The sequence below is a fragment of the Daucus carota genome, chromosome 3 (genome assembly GCF_001625215.2).
Source record: "Daucus carota subsp. sativus chromosome 3, DH1 v3.0, whole genome shotgun sequence".
Taxonomy (NCBI): domain Eukaryota; kingdom Viridiplantae; phylum Streptophyta; class Magnoliopsida; order Apiales; family Apiaceae; genus Daucus; species Daucus carota.
Window position 1 is genome coordinate 47,799,664 of NC_030383.2, and position 22,292 is coordinate 47,821,955.

At 39.3% G+C, this 22,292-nt stretch overlaps 2 protein-coding genes and 5 non-coding genes across 7 annotated transcripts; all 7 read right to left on the minus strand.

The window, feature by feature from the left end:
* Positions 1–4,538: 4,538 nt before the first annotated feature.
* On the minus strand, positions 4,539–6,527 carry LOC108215351 (AAA-ATPase At3g28580). Its single transcript, XM_017387812.2, has one exon. It carries the CDS (start codon positions 6,334–6,336, stop codon positions 4,798–4,800), a length of 1,539 nt encoding a protein of 512 aa, XP_017243301.1. The 5' UTR covers positions 6,337–6,527; the 3' UTR covers positions 4,539–4,797.
* Positions 6,528–9,127: 2,600 nt separating this feature from the next.
* Positions 9,128–9,227, minus strand: LOC135151831 (small nucleolar RNA R64/Z200 family). The gene has a single exon (XR_010290742.1). It is a non-coding gene; the product is annotated as a small nucleolar RNA R64/Z200 family (small nucleolar RNA).
* A 1,180-nt stretch (positions 9,228–10,407) lies between these two features.
* LOC135151841 (small nucleolar RNA Z266) lies at positions 10,408–10,498 on the minus strand. Its single transcript, XR_010290752.1, has one exon. It is a non-coding gene; the product is annotated as a small nucleolar RNA Z266 (small nucleolar RNA).
* A 38-nt stretch (positions 10,499–10,536) lies between these two features.
* On the minus strand, positions 10,537–10,636 carry LOC135151830 (small nucleolar RNA R64/Z200 family). The gene has a single exon (XR_010290741.1). It is a non-coding gene; the product is annotated as a small nucleolar RNA R64/Z200 family (small nucleolar RNA).
* Positions 10,637–10,663: 27 nt separating this feature from the next.
* On the minus strand, positions 10,664–10,744 carry LOC135151829 (small nucleolar RNA U54). Its single transcript, XR_010290740.1, has one exon. It is a non-coding gene; the product is annotated as a small nucleolar RNA U54 (small nucleolar RNA).
* A 188-nt stretch (positions 10,745–10,932) lies between these two features.
* LOC135151826 (small nucleolar RNA Z199) lies at positions 10,933–11,005 on the minus strand. The gene has a single exon (XR_010290737.1). It is a non-coding gene; the product is annotated as a small nucleolar RNA Z199 (small nucleolar RNA).
* Positions 11,006–12,342: 1,337 nt separating this feature from the next.
* On the minus strand, positions 12,343–21,402 carry LOC135151289 (uncharacterized). Its single transcript, XM_064089177.1, has 3 exons — positions 20,466–21,402; positions 19,720–20,249; positions 12,343–19,636 (listed from the first exon to the last, which is right to left on the minus strand). Exons 1-3 carry the CDS (start codon positions 21,400–21,402, stop codon positions 19,028–19,030), a joined length of 2,076 nt encoding a protein of 691 aa, XP_063945247.1. The 3' UTR covers positions 12,343–19,027.
* Between the last annotated feature and the right edge of the window lie 890 nt (positions 21,403–22,292).

Here is a 22,292-nt window from a genome sequence, read left to right on the forward strand (position 1 = left end):
AGTTATCAGTCAATAGGTTAGTTGGAAGGGAAAAATCGAGGAAGTTGTGTATAGAAATTCCAGATGTTTAGTCGTGTAATTAGCGGTGTCTGTAGGAAGGATGACTAGTGATCACTCTATATTACAGTCTTGCAGTCTACAGAAGTTGGTAATTATAAACGTTTGCTGTATAATTTTAACTTATATGTGTTGTCTCCATGCACAATAATGGACCACATAAATATTCCACAAGCTCTAGAAACAAAGGAAAATGGTCCAGATCTCATAACAAAAGATAGATGAGTATTATTTTCTTCTCTTTAATCTTAAATTCTTAATGCGACTACCAGGCACACTAGTAGAATCTAGGTTGAATTTGAGTAATTCATGACCCCCACTGCGTATCAATAATTTTGTAATTTTTAGTATGGTGAAAAAATATAAAAAAAAATAATTAGGAGGACACGTGTTCTCATGCCTCTTCTTAGATCTGATGATCATTTTGAGAGCTGATCTCTTTTACTACATTTTTATGAAAAGAACATAAAAGAAAAGGGCGCATACAAACTACAAAAAGAATGGTTTAATTCTAGTGCGAAACTGTTTAACTTTTTTTTTTTTCAGTAAGACTTTCAGTGCGAAGCTGTTTTATTGATTGATGCCGATCAGGTGAGATTCACGTGTCCTCGTAAATAAAAGGCCCGGCCCAAACTCTACCTAGCCATTTATAACAACATTTGCGGGGTTCATGCTTCCTAGAACCCACTACAACAAACCAAACATTAAACAATGATCAAATGTTGGCCGTCATATAAAAAGAGGGACAACAATTTTAAGCGAAAGTGCATATCAGGAACAGGGATCACGACAAGGAGCCGGTTTGGCTGAACTTATGCTTATGACTTAACGTGATTTATCTGATAAGCTTGTAGCTTAAAATATCTGTTTGAGCAATTTTGGCTTATGAATGATTTACGGGTTATAAAAATTATAATAATAAAAATAAAAATTATTTATGAGTAACTCATGATTTATGAGTAATTTTATCAAAACAAAAGTTCAAAAAAAAAATTAACCACACACGAAAAAAATACCTCAAACTAACTTCTGGTTTTAAGTCAACTTCTGACTTATTTTTGACTTTAAGTTGGCTTCTGACTTATTATACAAACATACATTTTTCAGCTTAAAGTCAGAATTAACTTAAAGCCCGGCTTTAAGCCCAGGCAAACACCCTCAAGGCGAGAATAGTCGTCATCGTGCTCGGTTATGGTTAGAATATATTAATTACGCTAAAAAAGAAGTATAAAATTTTGATAATTATTTTAGATAAATTGATCATTTAACATGATTTAATTTTACGTTCGTGGTTATCGTTAGAATATACTCCTTTCTTTCTGGTCGTTTAATTTTTTAACAAATATTTTTCAATTTTTTGATTACATAATTAAAAAAAAATTTTTAATAATTTTTTTTTGATTTAAAAAAATAAAAATAATAATTTTAACTATACGGTCGAATTAGAAACATGTATATTTGTTGGTAAAAACTTTTGCATCACCTCGAGCTTTACCTGATCGATTTCATACATGTTTGTACGCCATTTTCGCAAATTAGATGGTCCTAAATGGAGACAAGCCTTTTATTTTCAGTTGGTAGAAAATAATAATTTGAACCTGAGTGTCGGTACGAGGATATGATTTATTTTGATGAGCCAGAAACAAATGCAAAGAGCCAGAAATTTAGAAGTTTAATACTGAATTTTATACTATACTCTGAAGACTGAAAACAAAAGCGCCCAGAAACAGAACTAAAAACAAATCAGAATTCAATAAAAATCTCAATCATTGTAAAAAACATTCAAGAATATAGTCAATTTATTGCAATGGCTATTGGCTCATGACCATGGAAATCTCAGAAACTACGATGAGTCACCGGCTATACGAAGCAGCCCAGATAGTGAAGTGTAGTGATGATCGTGGTCCAGAATGAGGTCGTTTCTTTCTGGTCCAAAAAAATTCGAGTCCCCTTGACCCTCCCCAAAAAAAAATTACCGCTTGTATCTCCTAAACGAGTGTTACGTCCGAGTCGTGAAATTGTGGTAGAATATGCCTCCGGTCTAGATCTTTTTCCCAAGGAGAAAGTTGAGACCCTGCGCTCAATATTCTATGTTTAAGAATAGACGGCGGTTGAGTTTTGTCTTCAGGCTCCGATCTCCACCCTCGTCAGAATTTTGATCTGATGAGATTTTCGGATTTTATTTTAAAATTCGGTAACATCATTCTTTTATTTTATTTGTAATCAATTTCTCCGTCTATTTAGAAGGTACGTCTTTTTTCAATGTTTGTTGTGTGTTTTCGTTTGTTTTGGTGGTTTTTGTATTTTATTATGATAGTAGATCTATATTAGTGTATGTTTGTTTCTCTTCTCTTCCGGTAGTATAAGGTTTTTTAGGTGATCGGATTCTTTTATGATTTCGTTGAAATTTGTTCGGATTAGGTTATGAATTTTGTTGAGTTTAGTGATCTATATTTTTTAACTTGTTTTATCTTGGTCGGATTTGTTGTGGTCGGCCACAAAATTAGTCGAGAACGGGGTTTTGTTTTAATTTTCCACTATGTGTTCTTTGTGTTCTTGGTAATTTTTGATTAGTGAATGTGTTTAGTGTGTGTTTGATCTTCTTTATTTTAAATTTTAGTTTTTAAAATTGTTTTTAGTTGAATGTACAAATAATTTATTGTTTTGTTATGTTTTAATTATCAATTGGTTTAAATTAGTAGGATTCTAATTTGTATATTTAGGTAATAAATTTTGCTGATTTACCGTTTTTTAGATGTTTTATATCTCATGGGCTGATTTTATGTGCGCTTTTTCAAATTTCTTGCAGGATAAATATTCTTTATGAATATTTAGTACCATTTATTGGGGATCATTATTGATGACATTATTGTGCCTTTAATGGCTTTTAATTTCCTGATTGTGTGCCATTTTTATGGCTTGTGTTACCATTTTGATGGTATATTATATATATATATATATATATATATATATATATATATATATATATATATATATAGAGAGAGAGAGAGAGAGAGAGAGAGAGTTGGGCTCAATGGAGACCAAAAATTTTGGAGTCATTAGAGACTACAAGATCTACCGTTAAATAATATGGCAATTAATGGACATGATTAAATATTCTTTGTCCTGCATTTCTTGTCCAGCATTTCTAATTTTGTAATATTAATAATTTACACTATTCTTGTCCTGCATTTCTAGTAATGTATTATTAATATTCTTGTGCTGCATTTCTTGTTTTTAGTTTTAATTCAAAACTATGTTTGTAATTTACACTATTCTTATCCTGCATTTCTAGCAATGTAATATTAATAATTTGTCCCGCATATTTGTGATATATCTAAGTGTTATTTTGTCTTGCAACAAATTCAATTCGTTGCAGGACAATGACAATGAGTTCAGTGCCAATCATAGCAGTGTCCCACTACATCTTTGTTTTGTATGTAATTATTATTTTTATTTGTTAGGATTTCGGTGATTGAACACAAATATTATGGAATTATTATTTTATGTTATGCAAGATTTAGAAGTACTGCTTGTTGTTCATCGATTTAGAAGTGCAGGACAGGATAGGGAGAGAAAACAAACGTGCAGGACAAAATATATGCAGCCGTTGGATGTTTAATGATTGGATGGCCAGGATTAGGTCTCTACAGTCTCCAAATAATCCAGTCTCCATAGAACTTTCTTATATATATATATATATATATATATATATGTTTCAATGTCTACTCCCTCCGTCCCTTTTTATGTGTCTATTTTGGAAAAAAAAACACATAACAAGGAATAATTGATTGTATAAACTTTTTCATTAAATACCCCTAATTAATATCTTGAAAATGGTGGAATACCCCTACTTTATGTCTTGAAAACATGAATTCAACCAAGTTTTAAATAAGCCAAGTCTTGAAAATTGAAATTATGGAGATATATTTGAAAAACTATCATTAAATTAGTTATGAAAATATAAATGGACAGATAAATAGGGACAAATTTTTACTTCTAAAGTGGACAGATAAATAGGGACGGAGGGAGTATTATTTTAATACTCGATTAAATAATTAAGGTTTATGTATCTAACCAAAGGAATCCCTTTTGGTTAGATTTTTTTTTATTTATTATTATTTTTCATTATTTTACTTCCTCTATTTTATTATATTCATTTTTTTCTTTTATGGCTTTATTAGATTTATTATTTTTTACATTAATTAAGTTTATATATATATAAACATATATGATTTTCTTGTACTGATTTATGTTTTGTTTTGTTTTGTTTCTTTTTCAGGATTCTCTGGAAGAATAGAAGAGGGGTTTATCTTTTGTCTTATTTTCTAAACTTCTGGGGCCATCTTGCATGACCTTCAGTTAGAAAATAAACTTTCTTGAATGAAAGAATTCCCTTGTGCCAGCTATTGTATTCGATACAATTCATCTACGTGTATGTAGACCCTGACAAAAAAAAAAAAAAATTCATACGGACCAAATTCTAGGTAAAAAATGTTTCTACGGGTTAAGAAAAGCAGGAGTTACAAAAAGCTTCTATTTCTCTCAAACAAACGGGCGCAATGATTCACTTTGCTTCCGATTTTATTTGCTTCTGTCACTTAAAACTAATACAAATTTGTTCCCATTTCGTAACCAAATCCATCTCGGAACTACATTTTCTCGTAGACTACATTCGATCAGCAACCTCAAGTCCATAACTACATTCTCAATCCTTACAAATGCATAACGTTTGTCTCATTACTTTGCCAATTCTTCTTTGGCTAATGAACCATTTTCACCACTAGATTCATTTTTTGTTCCGTTTTCTTGACTAACAGCAGCCACTTCCTCAACTTTCTCCTCTGCTTTCACTTGCTCAGCCAACAATCTTTTAGCATTCTCTGCTTCTTCTTCAGCAGCTTTCACCCTTGCTTCCTCTTTTGCCGTCTCCAAAGCTCCCACCAAGCCCTCCAAGCAACCATCAACAGCATCCTCAATCGAGCTCTTAACCATCAAATTCTCCGCGACATCAGCAGGACTCATATTAACTTCCTCCAGCAACAACCTAATCTTATCAAACAAACAATGTGCCTCCACATCAAGATAATTCTTCGCCAACACCTTAAACGACTCAAAACAACAGTACGACAGCTCCACATGCTTATCCATCCTTCCCCTCCTGATCAGCGCAGGATCAAGTTTCTCCACATAATTCGTTGTGAAAACAATCAATCTCTCACCACGACAAGCAGACCACAATCCATCAATAAAATTCAGAAGCCCCGAAAGAGTCACCTTACTAGTCTTCGCCTCCCCTTCATCTTTCATCAGCTTTTTCGCCACTGCTTCCTTATCCTCATCCTCATCCTCCTTCCTCTTCTTCTTCCTCTGCCCCGTGAGATCCAACGAACAATCAATATCCTCAATCACAATAATCGACTTACTCGACGTCTCAATCAACAACTTCCTCAACTCCGTATTATCCTTCACCGCAGTCAATTCAAGATCAAAAATATCATATTCCAGCAAATTAGCCATCGCCGCAACCATAGTAGACTTCCCCGTCCCGGGAGGCCCATAAAGAAGATACCCTCTCTTCCAAGCCCTCCCAATTTTCGCATAATAATCCTGAGCATTACTAAACCTCACAAGATCATCCACAATTTCTCGCTTTCTCACAGGGTCCATCCCTAGGGTTTGAAATGTGGCAGGATGCTCAAACACAACATGACTCCAATGAGACCCCGAATTCGTATACAATTTCCTCTGCCTATTCTTAACAGTTATAGCCTTACCCTCCTTAAAAACATGTGACAAATAAGGCCCAATTATAAGCTCCCTCTGTTTCTTATGAAACAAAAGCTTATAATACCTTTTCTCATCACTAGTGGGATAAAACGAGAAACTCTGAGCCTTAGAAACGTTTTTCCCCGAGACCCACCAGACCTTAACACCATTGAACTCATCAGCCACTTCTTCGTTATCATCCATGCTGAGAGCCAGAGACTGGCTGTTCTTGAGGGTGTCAGCCTTAAGCTTCTTGGCTTGCATGGATGAATTGGAAGCTAAATAAGTCTCGATAGCGGAAAAGGCCTCGCTGCGCATGAGGCGCTCCCCGGTGAACTCATTGAACTTGATTTGGATGTAGGGGTAGACGAGAGAGAAGAGCTTGTGTGTGTATTTTTCAAGAGAGGTTCTGAGTTCGTAAGGGAAGTATTGTTGGAACATGGCCCAGATGAACATGATTCCGGCTATGAGTGAGCCCATTTGGGTGAACATTTCTCCCGTGCTCAACATTTTGTCTGGCTTAGCTTGGTTGCTCTGATGTTTTTATATAGAGGAAGATAAGATGTGGGGTAATCTGGGCCACATAATGATTTAATTATGCTGTTGTGATGACTAATGACATGGTTAAGATGGAGATTAGTGAGGGGGTGATTATTGATGCGATGGGATTAGTTATGTAATTTGTTGGCTAGACGGCTAATACATGCGTGAAAGAGGACTTGCGAAAGGGCCAGGAAGGCGATTTAAATTGAGTTGAACGGGGAGTCGGTGAAGTGAAGACAATTGAAGATTGTCTTCTTGTTGCTTGGACACGAAGAAAGATGGGATGAGGAGTTGCATTATTTCTTCTTTATATGGTATTCACATTACGTGTTTGGGCGATGACATCTATTATATTGATGTCATTGTCCTACGTCGAAAACATATTTAGGATGGCTTCTTGGAGTGTTGTAAAAAGCGGGAGTCGACTTAGTCGGTGAAAGTATCGTCCAGTGAGCAGCGATTAATCGGGTAATCGGAGATTAATCGGAGTGATTAATCGGATCACTAATCGTAATCAATTTAATATTATTATTTAAATTATATATACATATATAATATAATTATATATACTATAAATTTATAGTCTCATAAAATCAAAAGATTAATAATTTTTTTATAACACAAATCATGTCTTTATACACATATACACATATAGAAGATTCTTACAAGTAAATGTGCATGTTTGGCGGTGGAGAATAAGCGTTTCTTTTCTTGAGGAGCTGACTTCTACTTTTCCCGGTTCATTTGTGTAAAAAAACTAGAAGCACAAGCTGAGACTGCTAATTTTTGATTCAGGACATTTACTTCTTTTCTAAAAAGTTTAATTACTTAGAGGAACTTCAATATGAGTTAAGTTGCAGAGAGCTTGCCAACTCCTACATGGCATGACAACCTTGGTTGCCTACTTATTGGAGTTGTATAATTTCCATCAAGTTGTCAAAAGTTGGCAACTTCCTCATATAGTAAGATCTCATATATTTTTCTCAAAAGTGTATATATCTCTACCCATTTTTGTATTTTTCATATTACTATCACTTATATCACTTATAAATGGGATCACATTAGCAATTTTTAAAGTTACCAACTATTGGAATAGATTTTTAACAAAGGTTGCCAATAGCGAGACGGATGAGAGAGGAGATAAAATAATAATATATTAGATGATGTGGTAGAGGTTGACAACTATTTTGACAACCTCTCTTGGAGATGTTCTTATAAGTTTTATTTTATTTCTCAGTTCTCTTTCAATTATTTGTAAAGCAACAAATACTTTTTTAAGTTTACCCAGACGGTCATAATATTTATTATTGCAATAAATTAAGAAAAACGTTATATTCAGAGTAATATTTTATATCCAGAGCTGAAAAAGCATGAAAAGAGATGAAATTACCTCTTACATTATTTTTTTCATTGTTATTGTGTATTCACGAGATCAGTTTTGTCTTTTTATGATTATTTGTTCTGAAAATTAAAATTTGCACTGGATTTAACATTTTCCTAAATTAATTGCAGAAACAGAGCAATGTGACGAAGAAAGGTGATGTTATTGGACTTTATGATCACGTTAGAGCAAGTCCAAAAGATGCCCTATATTATGTCTTAAGTTATAATTTAGGGCAATTGATGAAAAAACTTGATCCAACAATGTCCTAGTGATGACTTATATCACTAGGATAACCTCCTCAAACCCTATTTTTGGAGCACATCTCTCCTTGCCATATTCTATATTTTATTATAAATTCTCATCAACTATCTCTTTCTCTCTCTACTTTTATATTATGCTTTAATGATGAAAGAGAGTCTTTAATAATAAAATATTAGACGTATTGTGAGAATAAGGCACATTGTTGGAGTTCAAGTTTGTAAAATATGTCCTAAATTACTAATACATGATATTTTATATTATATTTGAGGCTTAAACTAGGACACTCTTGAACTTGCTCTTACACTGTCATTCCCTTTCGGTTCCAGTTCTTAAGATTTCAATTTTCGGCCTCTAACAAGCAAAACTCAAAAATAGTACTGAGATAGTCATTGCATTTCAATTGAATATGTTTTCGTAATTTTCCGTTCTCTTTAGTAGGTTATACATATTAAAAAGAAAGTCTGAGATCCGAAAAAGAACAATTTCGAATATACAACTTAAAATGAAAATCTTAGCATTCGAATGAGGATGGATATTGGATCATACTGAATTAAAGTTTTGAATGGATAGTAACACTTCGAGCATTCAAAAATCAGAACTGGATCATCAACACTTGACTTAATTCGTACTCTCTCTGTCCCTCTCATTTCTTTACGGTTATTATTTTGAGATGTCTCTCTCATTTCTTTACGTTACTATAAATAGTCTACTATCTTCCCCTACTACCTCATATTTAACAATTAAAACTACTATTACACCCACTATTTTCCTCCACTATCTCAAATTTATTATTAAATATTAGTAGGTCCCACCACTTTACCCACTTTTCATCTAACTTTACTCATTAAACTATCTCATATTTAACAATAAAAACTACCATTACACCCACTACTTTCCTCCACTATCTCAAATTTATTATTAAATATTGGTAGATCTCACCACTTTACTCACTTTAAATCTAACTTTACTCAATTTTCATACATTATCTTGGTCTTCGTGTCTTCCTCCAATGTAAACAATTGAGGGAGCCGAAGGGAGTAGTTGCTAGTAATTTGTTTCATCATTCTCTTCCCAGTACAAAATTTCATATATAAAAACAATTAACAACAAATTACAAGGCTCAGGAAAATGAAATTTACTTCTCATTGATCATCTAATAGATAATCTCTGAAGTCTGACATGTGAATAATTTCAAAATTCTTCATCGCGTTTTACACCATATCAACTACATATAAAATAAAATTAATAAAGTTCTTCAAGGGTCCCGCACACGTAGCTCGATCAAATTTATACAAAATGAGCGCTCTCTGCTCATGTATATAATCAGAATAGCGTATATTGCCATCAGGAGCCAATCAAGCTCAATTATAAAATACATAACAGAGAGATCAGAGGTTGGTTATGGTTTATCGGTCACGGTTAATCTGAAACACGGACCAAATTGTTCATCATCATATCTCTCCATATATATATTACTCCTTCCGTTTCAAATTAAATATCCACTTTCAAAAAATCACACAGTTAAAAAAAAGTAATTGTTCACAAATTAATTGCATTAAATGAGCATGATATGTGGTGTGAGATTGATCTAGAAAATATAAATAAGAGATGTGTGGAAGAGAATTGACTTAGAAAATACTCTCTCCGTTTCAATTTAGATGTCCACTTTGAAAAAAAAAATTATGTTTCAAATTACTTGTCCACTTCAACTTTTAATGCAAAATCATATTTCCAAAGTCAATTCTACTCTACATATCTCTTATTTATATTTCCTAGATCAATCTCACACCACATGTTAGAATCATTTAATGCAGTTAATACGTGAACAACCACTTTTCTTAAACTGTGCGATTTTTCGAAAGTGGACATCTATTTTGAAACGGAGTATGATTTTGCATTGAAAGTTGAAGTGAACAAGTAATTTGAAACAAATTTTTTTTTTGAAGATGGACATGTAAATTGAAACGGAAGGAGTACTATTCACCTAAACGCTAGAAATAATTTGAATTCAGTTCAAAATTATTTTTGATATTGTAGACTCCCATTTATCCTCTGTGAACAAGCAAAAGTCGAAGACTGCATATTATTTACAAGAGAATTGCAGATGTTATTATAGACAAACTCCAAAGTGCGTCTAACAAAAATGACTTTCAAGCTTTTGTTTAAGGCTTTAAGCTAATTGCTAGTTCTGATATTATAGTTCACCATTAAACAAGAAGGTTTCCAGACATACATTAACATTTAATTCTACCGGCAGCCATATGATTTTTTCCGTTATAATAATTTCTTCATACAATATTCATCTACAAAACATCCGGCCATTATATCTTCATTTTTCGTTGTATTAATTTAGCATTAGCATTCTACACACAAGATGAGCCAAAAACAAGGGGAACAGGGAAAGTCAGAATATCAAATATGCCTCGATAGTTTTTAACTCATGGATTTTCAGACATCTAATTTGTTTCATCATTCTTCCCAGTACAAAATTTCATATATAAAAACAATTGTAACAACAAATTAAAAGGCTCAGAAAAAATGAAATTTCTTCTCATTGATCATCTAATAGATAATCTCTGAAGTCTGACATGTGAATAATTTCAAAATTCTTCATCGCGTTTTACACAATATCAAAATATATAAATTTAGAGCTCTCATGTAATTGATTATCTGCTCATGTATATAATCAGAATAGCGTATATTGCCATCAGGCATTTTAATCACTGAGCCAATCAAATACACAACAAGCTTAATTATAAAATACAAAAACAGAGAGAGATCAGAGGTTGGTTATGGTTTTTCGGTCACGATTAATCTGAAACACGGACCAAATTGTTCATCATCATATCTCTCCAGATATTAATTCAAACAAATACACACACACGCAGAGAGAGAGAGAGAGAGAGAGAGAGAGATGAAATCATCAGAGACTTAAATACTAAGAATCACAGAGATTCATATTGTTGCAGTTATTTTTTCATCAATTGATTTCACCTTTACTAATTCACAAAAGACATATGAAACAAAACTTGAGAATTGATGAAGAAAAACATACTATGAAAACTGATGTATCATCCTGTTTGTGAATACAGATCGTGTGATAGAGAGAATTTATAGAACGCCACCAGAAACCCTAAATTTTGCGGGCTGCTGTAGGGTTTTTGTGGGCCTAGGCTATTAGCAATTTTGTTCGTTTTTGTGGGCTTTACCCATACAGGGTTATAATTTGTGTGACAGCCCATAGTTGATGAGTTGTCAGATTCATCAGAAATTCATACGGAGGGCCAACAAAATTTGTTACATAATTTTAAGAAAAAACATCAGATGATTAGAAAATATATTTTTAAAAAGTTTAGGTGCGTTCATGCTCCTTTTAATTTTGAAAATAAAAAAATAAAGTACTACCTTCCTTTTTTCGTTTAGATCGTCTTAGAGTTTTTCATAGATTCACCCATAACATTTTCAAAATAAATATGAACAATATATTTCTTAAATGTCTTGTAGAGTCGCACGCACGATTTCATGAACTAATTTTATTTGACATTACGAAGATTCACCCATTATATTTTGGTCTGGTTGACAGGCCGCTAATTTTAGTCAAAATAATAAGGCACATGTAAATGAATTTAAGATTTTTTTCAAAAATATCAGAATCAGAAATTATTTTTTTCAGAAATATGATACAATTCTAACTTGCGTTCCAACAACTTTTGCGGTATTTCTAAAAAGGGATAATTAATTTATACGTCCTTGAACTTTGGTCCATTTTTGATTCGCATCCTTGAACTAAGTTTGTCAATTTTATGCATCCTCAAACTTTGTAAATTTCCAATTCAGGTCCCTCCGTCAGTTTTTGACTAACAGAAGTTAGTAATTAGGGTTTTGAATTTGGGGGTTTTCGACTCGTTAATGGATTGTTGAAATTGATGGTATGGGAAGTTTCGGGAGGTCAAACCGAAGAGATTCATGTAGGTTTCAATGGCGGAGGATTGTCGGAATGATGGCCGGAATCAATGGCCATTTTCCGGCCGGCGGAGACATTGCCACCATTCCGGCAATCCTCCATCATTGAAACCTACATTAATCTGTTCGGTTTGATCTCCCGAAACTTTCCATACCATCAATTTCATCAATCCATGAACGAATCGAAAACCCTCAAATTAAAAACCCTAATCGACCAACTTCCGTTAGTCAAAAACTGACGGAAGGACCTTAATTGGAAATTTACAAAGTTTGAGGATGCATAAATTGACAAACTTAGTTCAAGGATGCGAATCAAAAATAGACCAAAGTTCAAGGACGTATAAATTAATTATCCCTTCTAAAAAAGTTTAAAATTTTCTCATAAATTTATTGGACATCAATCAAATTACATTATTTATTTTTTTGACAAATAAGACTAATAACCATGCAAATATATAGTCGAGGTAGGACCGGACCACATAGGAAAAACTCTTGACCACTATCCAACCATGCTCAGATTACATTATTTAGTTACATTACCATGTACAAGGGTTCAATTTACTCAGGCAGACTTCATCTCAGACTCAATAGCCAGCCAAGGCCATTTCACTCTCTGCAGTCACATTCCCAGCACCCCATTTGGATGGACAAAATGTTATAACAAACTCATCTGATACACAACTCACTAGCGGTGATAGGATATGATCCGGATAAGGAGGAACCCGGGTCCTCCCACAGGACTTTTACACCGGATAGCCACCGGCCCCGCCAGATAACCCCAAGGCCGAACAGAATAGTGCAACCCGGACAGGATTCCTCACCCGGGTATAGTAAAACCTACTATTTACCCGGGTCCACATGTACCAGCCGACACCTGCTGCATAAAGCACGGACTGACACGATAAAGACAAACATAACGGTCAACTACTGGCGATAGGGACAAGCCAGGGAACATTCCAAAATACTACTTCCACGCTGACACCTGGACACGTGTAGGGGATCAAACCTCTACACGTGTAGGACCAGGATCCAGGTACACACCCTTAAACCCTAATCCTTGGCCTATAAATAGACCAAGGATCAAGAGTTTAAGGGTTAACTCCACTCTCTTTACACTCATTCTACACACACTTACACTCAGCATATACTCAAACACTCTCAGCCACCAGCAACCACCAGCCATACACCTTCACCCACCACACATAGATAGCACTTTCTCTAATCTTTATCCTTCCGAAACCCACGCTTACTCTCACGCCGGAGGCGCTTTGGGGCAAAACCCCCCCGCCGGCGTTGTTTTGTAGGCACCCATCCAGCAGCTGCACCACGGAACCACCAGCCACGGCGGAGGAAGGACCGGGATCGGAGTTTGGCGTTATCATTTGGCGCTAGAAGGAGGGGAAGGTGTCCTCTGTCCTGTGGTCACGGTGCCACTGGACTCATCTTCTTCAACAAACCCCCGAAACGGGGGTCCAAATCACACCAGTAAGCTTTCGTAAAACACCCAGCTCCTCAAAACCTTCAGCCATGGCTCTTCTTGATATGTGCATGATAGAAAACCTTACCTGAACAAAACCCTAAATTTGTCTGTAGTAGAGCATGTTAGCAAACCCTGTCTGAGCAAAACCCTAATCTTGTCTGTAGCACATAAAATCTTTTTGTCTCACACCTGCACACATTTTGTCACTTAACTATTTGTGGTATCTCTGAAAATAGTAAGTTGACTACTTGTGCACACTATTTCTGTCATCCTATCACTATCTATACTATTTGTGGGCACTACCACCAAAACAGCAACCATACACCCCGGGTGAGTTCTTGGAATCATGGCAAAAAGAACACGCTCCAACCTTCCTCCGAACCCGGATAACCAAACAGACCAGGACAACCCGAACCCGGATCATGCCACAGGACCTCTCTTCACCCATGTAAACCCGGAGGAGAATCAAACCATCAACCCCAATGACGCCCGGGTCACCATCGAAATGAACCAATACAAGTACACCGACGTACCAATCACCACCCTCCACCTATCACAGCTCACCAAAGAGGATTTAGCCGAGGCCATCCGACAGTACCAGGATCGCCGGGAAAGCAACCGCAGGCTTGAGAACATCGATGAGTCTGAGGACTCCGGGAACAGCCGTCAATCCCGGGGTTCCGTCTTCGACCGGATCGGAGACAAAGCAAAGAAAAAGAAACAGAAGGATAGTGAGGAAACCCGGCTAAAAATCTTAGCTGAGAGGAAAGAACAGATCCGAAAAGAGGAGGAGGAAAAACTTGAGCAAAAAATCGCCCTCCGGATTCAACTCGAAGAGGAGAAGTTGACAAAAGGATCCCGGTCCAAGCGCTACCGGAAGGAAACAACACCCGAACTCATCTCTGATGACGAGGATGAGAGACCGGGGCAAACCAACCTCAGAGACATGATCAATGAACTCAACCGGAAAATCGGGAATGATGCCGGGCTTGAAATTGGGGGAACCCTGACTCCCTTCAGCCACTCCTTGGAAGCCATACCCCGACAAAAGGGTATGAAACATTACAACTTTGAATCTTTCAATGGACTGGGAGACCCGGAGGAACACCTGCACTATTTTGAACAGATAGCCCTGATCTACTACTACAATGATCTGACCAAATGCCGCTTCTTCGCATCCACATTCAAGGGAGGGGCCCAGAGATGGTTCAGCCGAATCCCCTCCCGAAGCATCGGGTCATGGAAAGACTTCAGGGAAGCCTTCCTCAGAAGGTTCCGAGCAAACAAGACACATGAACTTCATATGTGTCACCTGGAAACGGTTCGTCAGTATGACAATGAGGCACTCTCAGATTACATGAAACGTTTCCAGGAAGCAATCAACAAAATTTCCAACCTGGATGAGCGTGAGGCCCTAAGCATATTCCGAAGGAACCTGGATCCGGAACAAAACGAGAGATACGTGGTCGAGCTGATCAACAAGGAACCCCAGAGCCTGGCAGCTGCCTATGCCATGGCCGCCAAATTCATCAAGGAAACCGATGTACTCCAAGCCATGAGAATGACCCGACAAGGAAGCTTAAAAGGGAAGCAGGTCGAAGATAGACCCCGGAAAGAATATCACCAGGATAAGAAATTCAAGCCAGATAGACAAACAAACTTCATCCAGCAATCAGGTTCCAAGAGGACCAGCCAGCAGGGATCCGGGTCCAGAAGTGACCCCGGTCCAAACAAAGCAACCAGGGAACCGAAACCAGAGCCCGAATGGACTCCTCTAAACAGGTCTCGCGAGGACATACTCAAAGAGGTCCGGGACAAACCCTTCTACTACCCACCAAAACCCATGCAAACTCCTCCCGAAAGCAGACCTACCAACAGGCACTGTGATTACCATGGTACCCATGGTCATAAAACTGAAAATTGCATATCCCTCAAGTACTTCATTGAAGAGCAGATCAGCAAGGGAAATATGGGGCAGTATATAGCCCGGAATACAGCCGACAAAACAGGAGGATCCGGGAAACAGAAAAACATTGTCAACGTAGTGCTGGGAGGATCCTGTTCCCCTCCCCCTAGCCCGGGCTCCTGTCAAGAAGTGATGTCCATCCAAGCCTACCCCGAACAGGTGATTTCTTTCAGCAACAAGGATTTCGAAGGAGTCACCCGGGGTCATAATCAAGCCCTCGTAGTGACCCTTGACATGGCCGAAAATGAGGTAAGGAGGATCCTGGTGGACAATGGCTCTTCGGCCAACATCTTGTTCAAACACACCATGGATCGAATGGAGCTAGGGAGTATCCGGATGAACGACTACAGGGAGGACCCTCTATATGGGTTCGGGAACAGCATCGTCCCGGTCCTCGGCACGCTTTACCTCCCTGTCCGATTTGGGACTCCCCCGAACCAAGTCACCCATACTATCAAATTCTATGTCACGGATACACCCTCGCCTTACAATGTGATCATTGGCCGCCCAGGTCTGAACAAGATTGAAGCTATCACATCCATTCCACACCTGAAGTTCAAATTCCCAACCCCGTTCGGGGTAGGGGAAGTCAAAGGAGACTCAGCAACAGCCGGGGTATGTTATAGCCAAGCCTTGGTCATGGCGGAAACACACTTGGACAACAAGAGAAAGGCAACCGTCTTTCAAAAACAGAAAAGCAACAAGAAGCACCGACCTTACCCAAAAACCAAAGGTGAAATACAGGTGATCGAACTTGACCCGGGTAACATCAACCCGGGAGCAACCAACCCTGATCCCAGACAAAACAACCAGAAAGCAACCATGAGCTCAGCTCAAGATTTTGTTGAAAAGAACACTGACGCCCGGATCCAACAAATGATCTCGGCACAAGAATTGACCAAGGTCGAAGCCGCAGTAGAGACCGAGTTGGTCCTAATCGAGAAAAACAACCCGGCAAGAAAAGTCAAGATCGGAAAAGGCTTGGATACCGTTTTTAAAGAAGAACTCATCCAACTACTTAGAAGCTACGCAGATGTTTTTGCCTGGAGCCCGGACGACATGCCCGGGTTGGACGAGTCACTAGCAATGCACAGCCTGGATGTGGACCCCAAGAAGAAACCAGTCAAACAAAAACGAAGAAATTTCGCACCAGAAAGGCAGAAGGCAATAGATGAGGAAGTTGGCAAATTGATGAAGGCAGATATCATCTGCGAGATCAAATACCCGGAGTGGCTAGCTAACGTAGTCATGGTAAAGAAAGCAAACGGAAAGTGGAGGATGTGTGTTGACTACACGGATCTGAATGCGGCATGCCCGAAGGACCCTTATCCTCTACCAAGCATAGACCAGCTTATTGATGCCACATCAGGACACCTGATGTTAAGCTTTATGGACGCCTTCTCCGGGTACAACCAGGTTAAGATGAACCCAGCATACATAGCCAAAACAGCTTTCATAACCCACCGGGCAGTGTATGCTTACAAACTGATGCCTTTCGGGTTAAGGAACGCCGGGTACCTACAAACTAGAACACATGGACGGGTCAGAGGTATCTAACACCTGGCACGGACTCAGGTTAAGGAAATTCTACCAGTAGAATGAGGAAAAAGGATAAGGATCCTAGAAGACAGCTACATATCCCTAAAAGCAATCATGTACTTTTGATCGTTCTCAAAGCTGTGTAATAGTATTAAATATCAATGAAGTCTTTTGCTACCGATGAATCTATGCTATTATTTACTTAGAAAATTTCTAAGGCAGTCAAGCAATATTTACAACCAACCCGGGAAAGGTCTACCCGGGTCCATCCATGCAATCATCTAACTTGGAAAAATTTCTAAGTATAAAAGCAACAGAAGCAACCAACCCGGGTAGAAGTTGCCCGGGCCCATCCATTTCATTTGCTTGGAAAAAATTCTAAGTACATCCATGCAATCATCTAACTTGGAAAAATTTCTAAGTATAAAAGCAACAGAAGCAACCAACCCGGGTAAAAGTTGCCCGGGTCCATCCATTTCATTTGCTTGGAAAAAATTCTAAGTACAAACATATTAAAGCAATCAACCCGGGTAGAAGTTGCCCGGGCCCATCCATTTCATTTGCTTGGAAAAAATTCTAAGTACAAACATATTAAAGCAACCAACCCGGGTAAAAGTTGCCCGGGTCCATCCATTTCATTTGCTTGGAAAAAATTCTAAGTACAAACATATTGAAGCAACCAACCCGGGTAAAAGTTGCCCGGGTCCATCCATTTCATTTGCTTGGAAAAAATTCTAAGTACAAACATATTAAAGCAATCAACCCGGGTAGAAGTTGCCCGGGCCCATCCATTTCATTTGCTTGGAAAAAATTCTAAGTACAAACATATTAAAGCAACCAACCCGGGTAAAAGTTGCCCGGGTCCATCCATTTCATTTGCTTGGAAAAAATTCTAAGTACAAACATATTAAAGCAATCAACCCGGGTAGAAGTTGCCCGGGCCCATCCATTTCATTTGCTTGGAAAAAATTCTAAGTACAAACATATTAAAGCACTCAACCCGGGTATATGTTGCCCGGGTCCATCCATTTCATTTGCTTGGAAAAAATTCTAAGTACAAACATATGAAAGCAATCAACCCGGGTAGAAGTTGCCCGGGCCCATCCATTTCATTTGCTTGGAAAATTCTATTGGTGCAATCATGTTAAAGCAACCAACCCGGGTATATGTTGCCCGGGTCCATCTATTTTATTTGCTTGGAAAAAATTCTAAGTACAAACATATCAAAACAATCAACCCGGGTAGAAGTTGCCCGGGTCCATTTATTTCATTTGCTAAGAAAATTCTATTGGTGCAATCATGTTAAAGCAACCAATCCGGGTATATGTTGCCCGGGTCCATCTATTTTATTTGCTTGGAAAAAATTCTAAGTACAAACATATGAAAGCAATCAACCCGGGTAGAAGTTGCCCGGGCCCATCCATTTCATTTGCTTGGAAAAAATTCTAAGTACAAACATATTAAAGCACTCAACCCGGGTAGAAGTTGCCCGGATCCATCCATTTCATTTGCTAAGGGCAGACATATTTAAGCAATCAACCCGGGTAGACGTTGCCCGGGCCCACATGTGTAATCTACCTAGAAGAAATTTCTAAGCGTAAAAGCAACAGAAGCAATCTACCCGGGTAGATGTCGCCCGGGTCTACATATTTCATCTACTTAGAAAAATCTCCAAGTGCAAGACCATTTCAAGCAACCAACCCGGGTACATTCCACCCCGGATACAACTACAATTATCTCTGCTTAGAAAAATTTTCTAAGTACAAAGTATCCTAAAAGCAATCCACCCGGGGTACGACTGACCCGGGCACACCTGCGTTACAATTACTTAGAAAATTTTCTAAGTACAGAAATATTGCAAACAGCCAGTCTGGAATACATAAAGCATACAAAAGCATTCACAAACAAATATGACAGGAAAATATTTGATAAAACAGCAGCGAAGCAAGCATCCACAATCCCGGGTCCACACGGACCTCGGATAAATATTCGAATCCAGCAAAAACTAATCCGGAGATACAAAAGATTGTTTCAAAGAGCATATTCACGATAAAAGAAAAAGTGACTAAGTAGCAGGGGGAAGGTTGTTTGTCTGGAGAGCCGCATCGACGGGAGCAACCGGATTGGCTGGAGCAATAAAGCTCGGAGAAGGACCCTCAAAGGGCTCGGGTTCGCCCTTACCGGCCGTAACATCATCCTTGGCCTGGATATAAAGGTTGATGAAACTGGTCAGATCTGCCACCGGATCCGTTTTGATGTGCCTCTCGGCAACATTCCAGCATCGGACAACCTCCGCAGCGGCAGCATTGGCCAGGTCACCCTTATACTCTTCAGATTTCTTGAAATCAGCAATCACAACTTCTGGCTCCTTGCGGTCCTCGAGTTGTTTCTTCAACTTCTCCATATCCTCCTCGAGTCCGGACACCCTCTTCTCAGAATCACCCGCCCGGGTCTCAGCATCCTCCAGTTTCCGCTTCCACTCAGCTTCCAGTCGGGTTTCGGCCTCCTTCACCCGCTTCTCCAACTCGGACTCCAACTTCTCCTTAGCCGACCTCTCCTGGGCCAAGTCCGATTCAGCTTTCCGGGCTCTCGCCCCAAAAGTCTCAGCAGTATCCCTTTCTGACTTTATCAAGTTAAAAGCAATGGTATTGAACCCGGCTAGACGAGACCCCAGCTGCAGACGCCGGATTCACGGGATCAGAAACATACAGAAGAAAGAGCATACAAAAGACAACACAAAAGTGAAGATATACTCACCTGACCCCAAAGACTCCCCAGTTCCTTGAAAGTGCTCACCATCCCGGCATCATCCATCCTAACCCAGTCTTCCTCGGTCGGAATCTCCGACATTATCTTGATTATTTCCCGGGCAGAGTACTTCCCGGCCCCAAGGGGAACCCGGGCACCTTCCCCGTCATCATCTTCATCATCAGAATCCGAGTCAGAATCCAGCAAAAACCCTTTTCCCCGGCCAACTTTGGGAACTTTAGCAGAGGCCTTCTGCGCCGAGACCTGTTTCCTCTTCCTCCCCCGGGTCACCAACTCCGGACTGCCAGCTTCCACAATCTCCTCGGTCTCTCCCAAAGCGATTTTCTCCATGGCAGCGCTAGACTCACCGCCGGTTGCCTCTTGCCTAGAAGACCCGGATTCATCATTCTTCCCAGCCCCGGTCTTAGGCTTAGGAGTAGGCTTGGGGATCGAATGAATTCCCCCCAGGTTCCTCAAAGCAGCAGCAAAATGTTCATTAGCCATACTCTTCCACAGATTTTTATCAAAATACGGCAAACCTGCAGACAGACAATGACCGGGTTAGAAAACGACAGACAACCTGAGTTACTTAACAGTTCCGAAAAGCGAAAAAGGGCAAGAAAAATACAAGTACACGAAACACATGAAGACGACCCGGGTAACATGATTACCCGAGCTACTTAACAATTCTAGAAAGCAAACAAGAGGAAAGAAAAACACAAGTATGGAGGGATTTTAATCCGGATCGTACTTACATCCCCATTCATGCAGTTTATCAAATTGCATAAAGGTATCCCGGGTCAACTGCTGCCCGAGACACTCACAAAACTCCCTAAGCTGATCCCGGAACTTCCCGGATGCACCCGGGGCGTCGAAATTAGTCCTGACTAATTTTTCATCCGTGACAAGATACGGCATATAGTGGATATCCAAACCTTTCAACATCAACACTTCGCGGTTCCAGTTCTTCAAAGAAGACTGGTGCATCACCGGTTTCAGGAACCCGGGTCCAAAACCGCATTCTTTAGACCGGAAACGAAGCTCATACAGAGGTTTCTCCCCGGACTTCTTGAACTGGAAGAGAATATGGAAAAGCTTGAGTGTAGGTTGATACCCCATCTTGTTACAAGCACACAAAAACCAGGTCATCAACTTAATTGCATTCGGGGTGATCTGCATGGGGGAACATTTATACTCATACTTACAGAGGTGCCTGAAGAACAGGTGCCACCTCGGGTTCCACCCGGACCTCAAATGCTCCATCCACACCGGGACGAATCCGTCAGCGGGCCGGTGGAAAATCCTCTCCTCAGGCTCAGGAAACCTCCACTCGACCGCATCCGGAAGTTGAAAGGCAACCCGGATCAAACGATCCTGAGCTTCCCACGGCAGCTCCCTGAAAGAACTCTTCACGGGGTAGGGAGCCCGGGAAACAGCATATTCCTTAAACCTCGTGTCGAACTCCTCCTTATTATAAGGGCCCAGAGGACCATTCGGGTGCTTAAACTTGTAAAAAGAAGCTATGCCCCGGTAAAACTCCCTCTCGTCGGCTAAAGGCGCTTTAGTAATAAAGTAAGATTTTGTGTCCATCCACACACCCTCCGGAGTCATAATCACCTGTTTTCCCTCGGCTTTAGACACCTTCTGGAACTCGGACACAACCCCAGACAAAGCTACTTCTCTCTCCGACATCTTTTCACGAGCCCGGTCTGCTAATGATTGATGCTCGTCGAGATCACTATCGCTCGAATATTGTCCGGGTACCCCAGAAAAAGCAACAATATCTCTCTTATGGATCCGGACCACAGACCTAGAGGAAAACGAGAGCCCGGGTCAGTTCAACATTCAACCAATTTTATTACAAATTTTATATAGGTCCGGATCCTGCCTAAGTCTACGTGAAAAGCAACAAGTCAAAGATCTACTAGAATGCGACGACAGCTACCCGGATCCCTCCTCTTTCAAACTTATGCGGGGAAGAGGTTATTGAGAATAACCACCCGGACTCACCAAGATAATCTACCCGGGTCCCATCCTCATATCTACAAGGAGAGGAGACTCCTAGTCACCGAAACGCTACCCGGGTTCCGAGCCTACAACCACACCATCACGGAAAAGTTTACGAGTACCAAGAAACAACAAGACCTCTACCCGGATACTCCCCCCATCCACATAAAAACCTCCATGCCACCTACCCAACCCGGGCAAGAAATCCCTACCCGGGTTCAGTCAAAACCCCAAGAACCCCAACAGCCACAAACAGCTTCTAAATCATTTCAAACCAAAATCATGGATCAAACTTCAAACCCTAACCACTATACACATATACATACATATATCCCGCCAAGAACACAAAATCAAAATCCAGAAACTAAGAGCTACAGAACAAAGCCTAAGTTCACAGACCCACCCAAAACACTCAAAACCACCCAAAATCGAACCACCTCCCAAAACCTATAAACGAAACAAATACATACGCAGTTCGTACACAACACACGAAACTATCTACGCAACGATCAACGCACCAAAAAACAAGCATTTCGAAAAGAAAACTCATGCAAAACAACAACAATGGGATATGA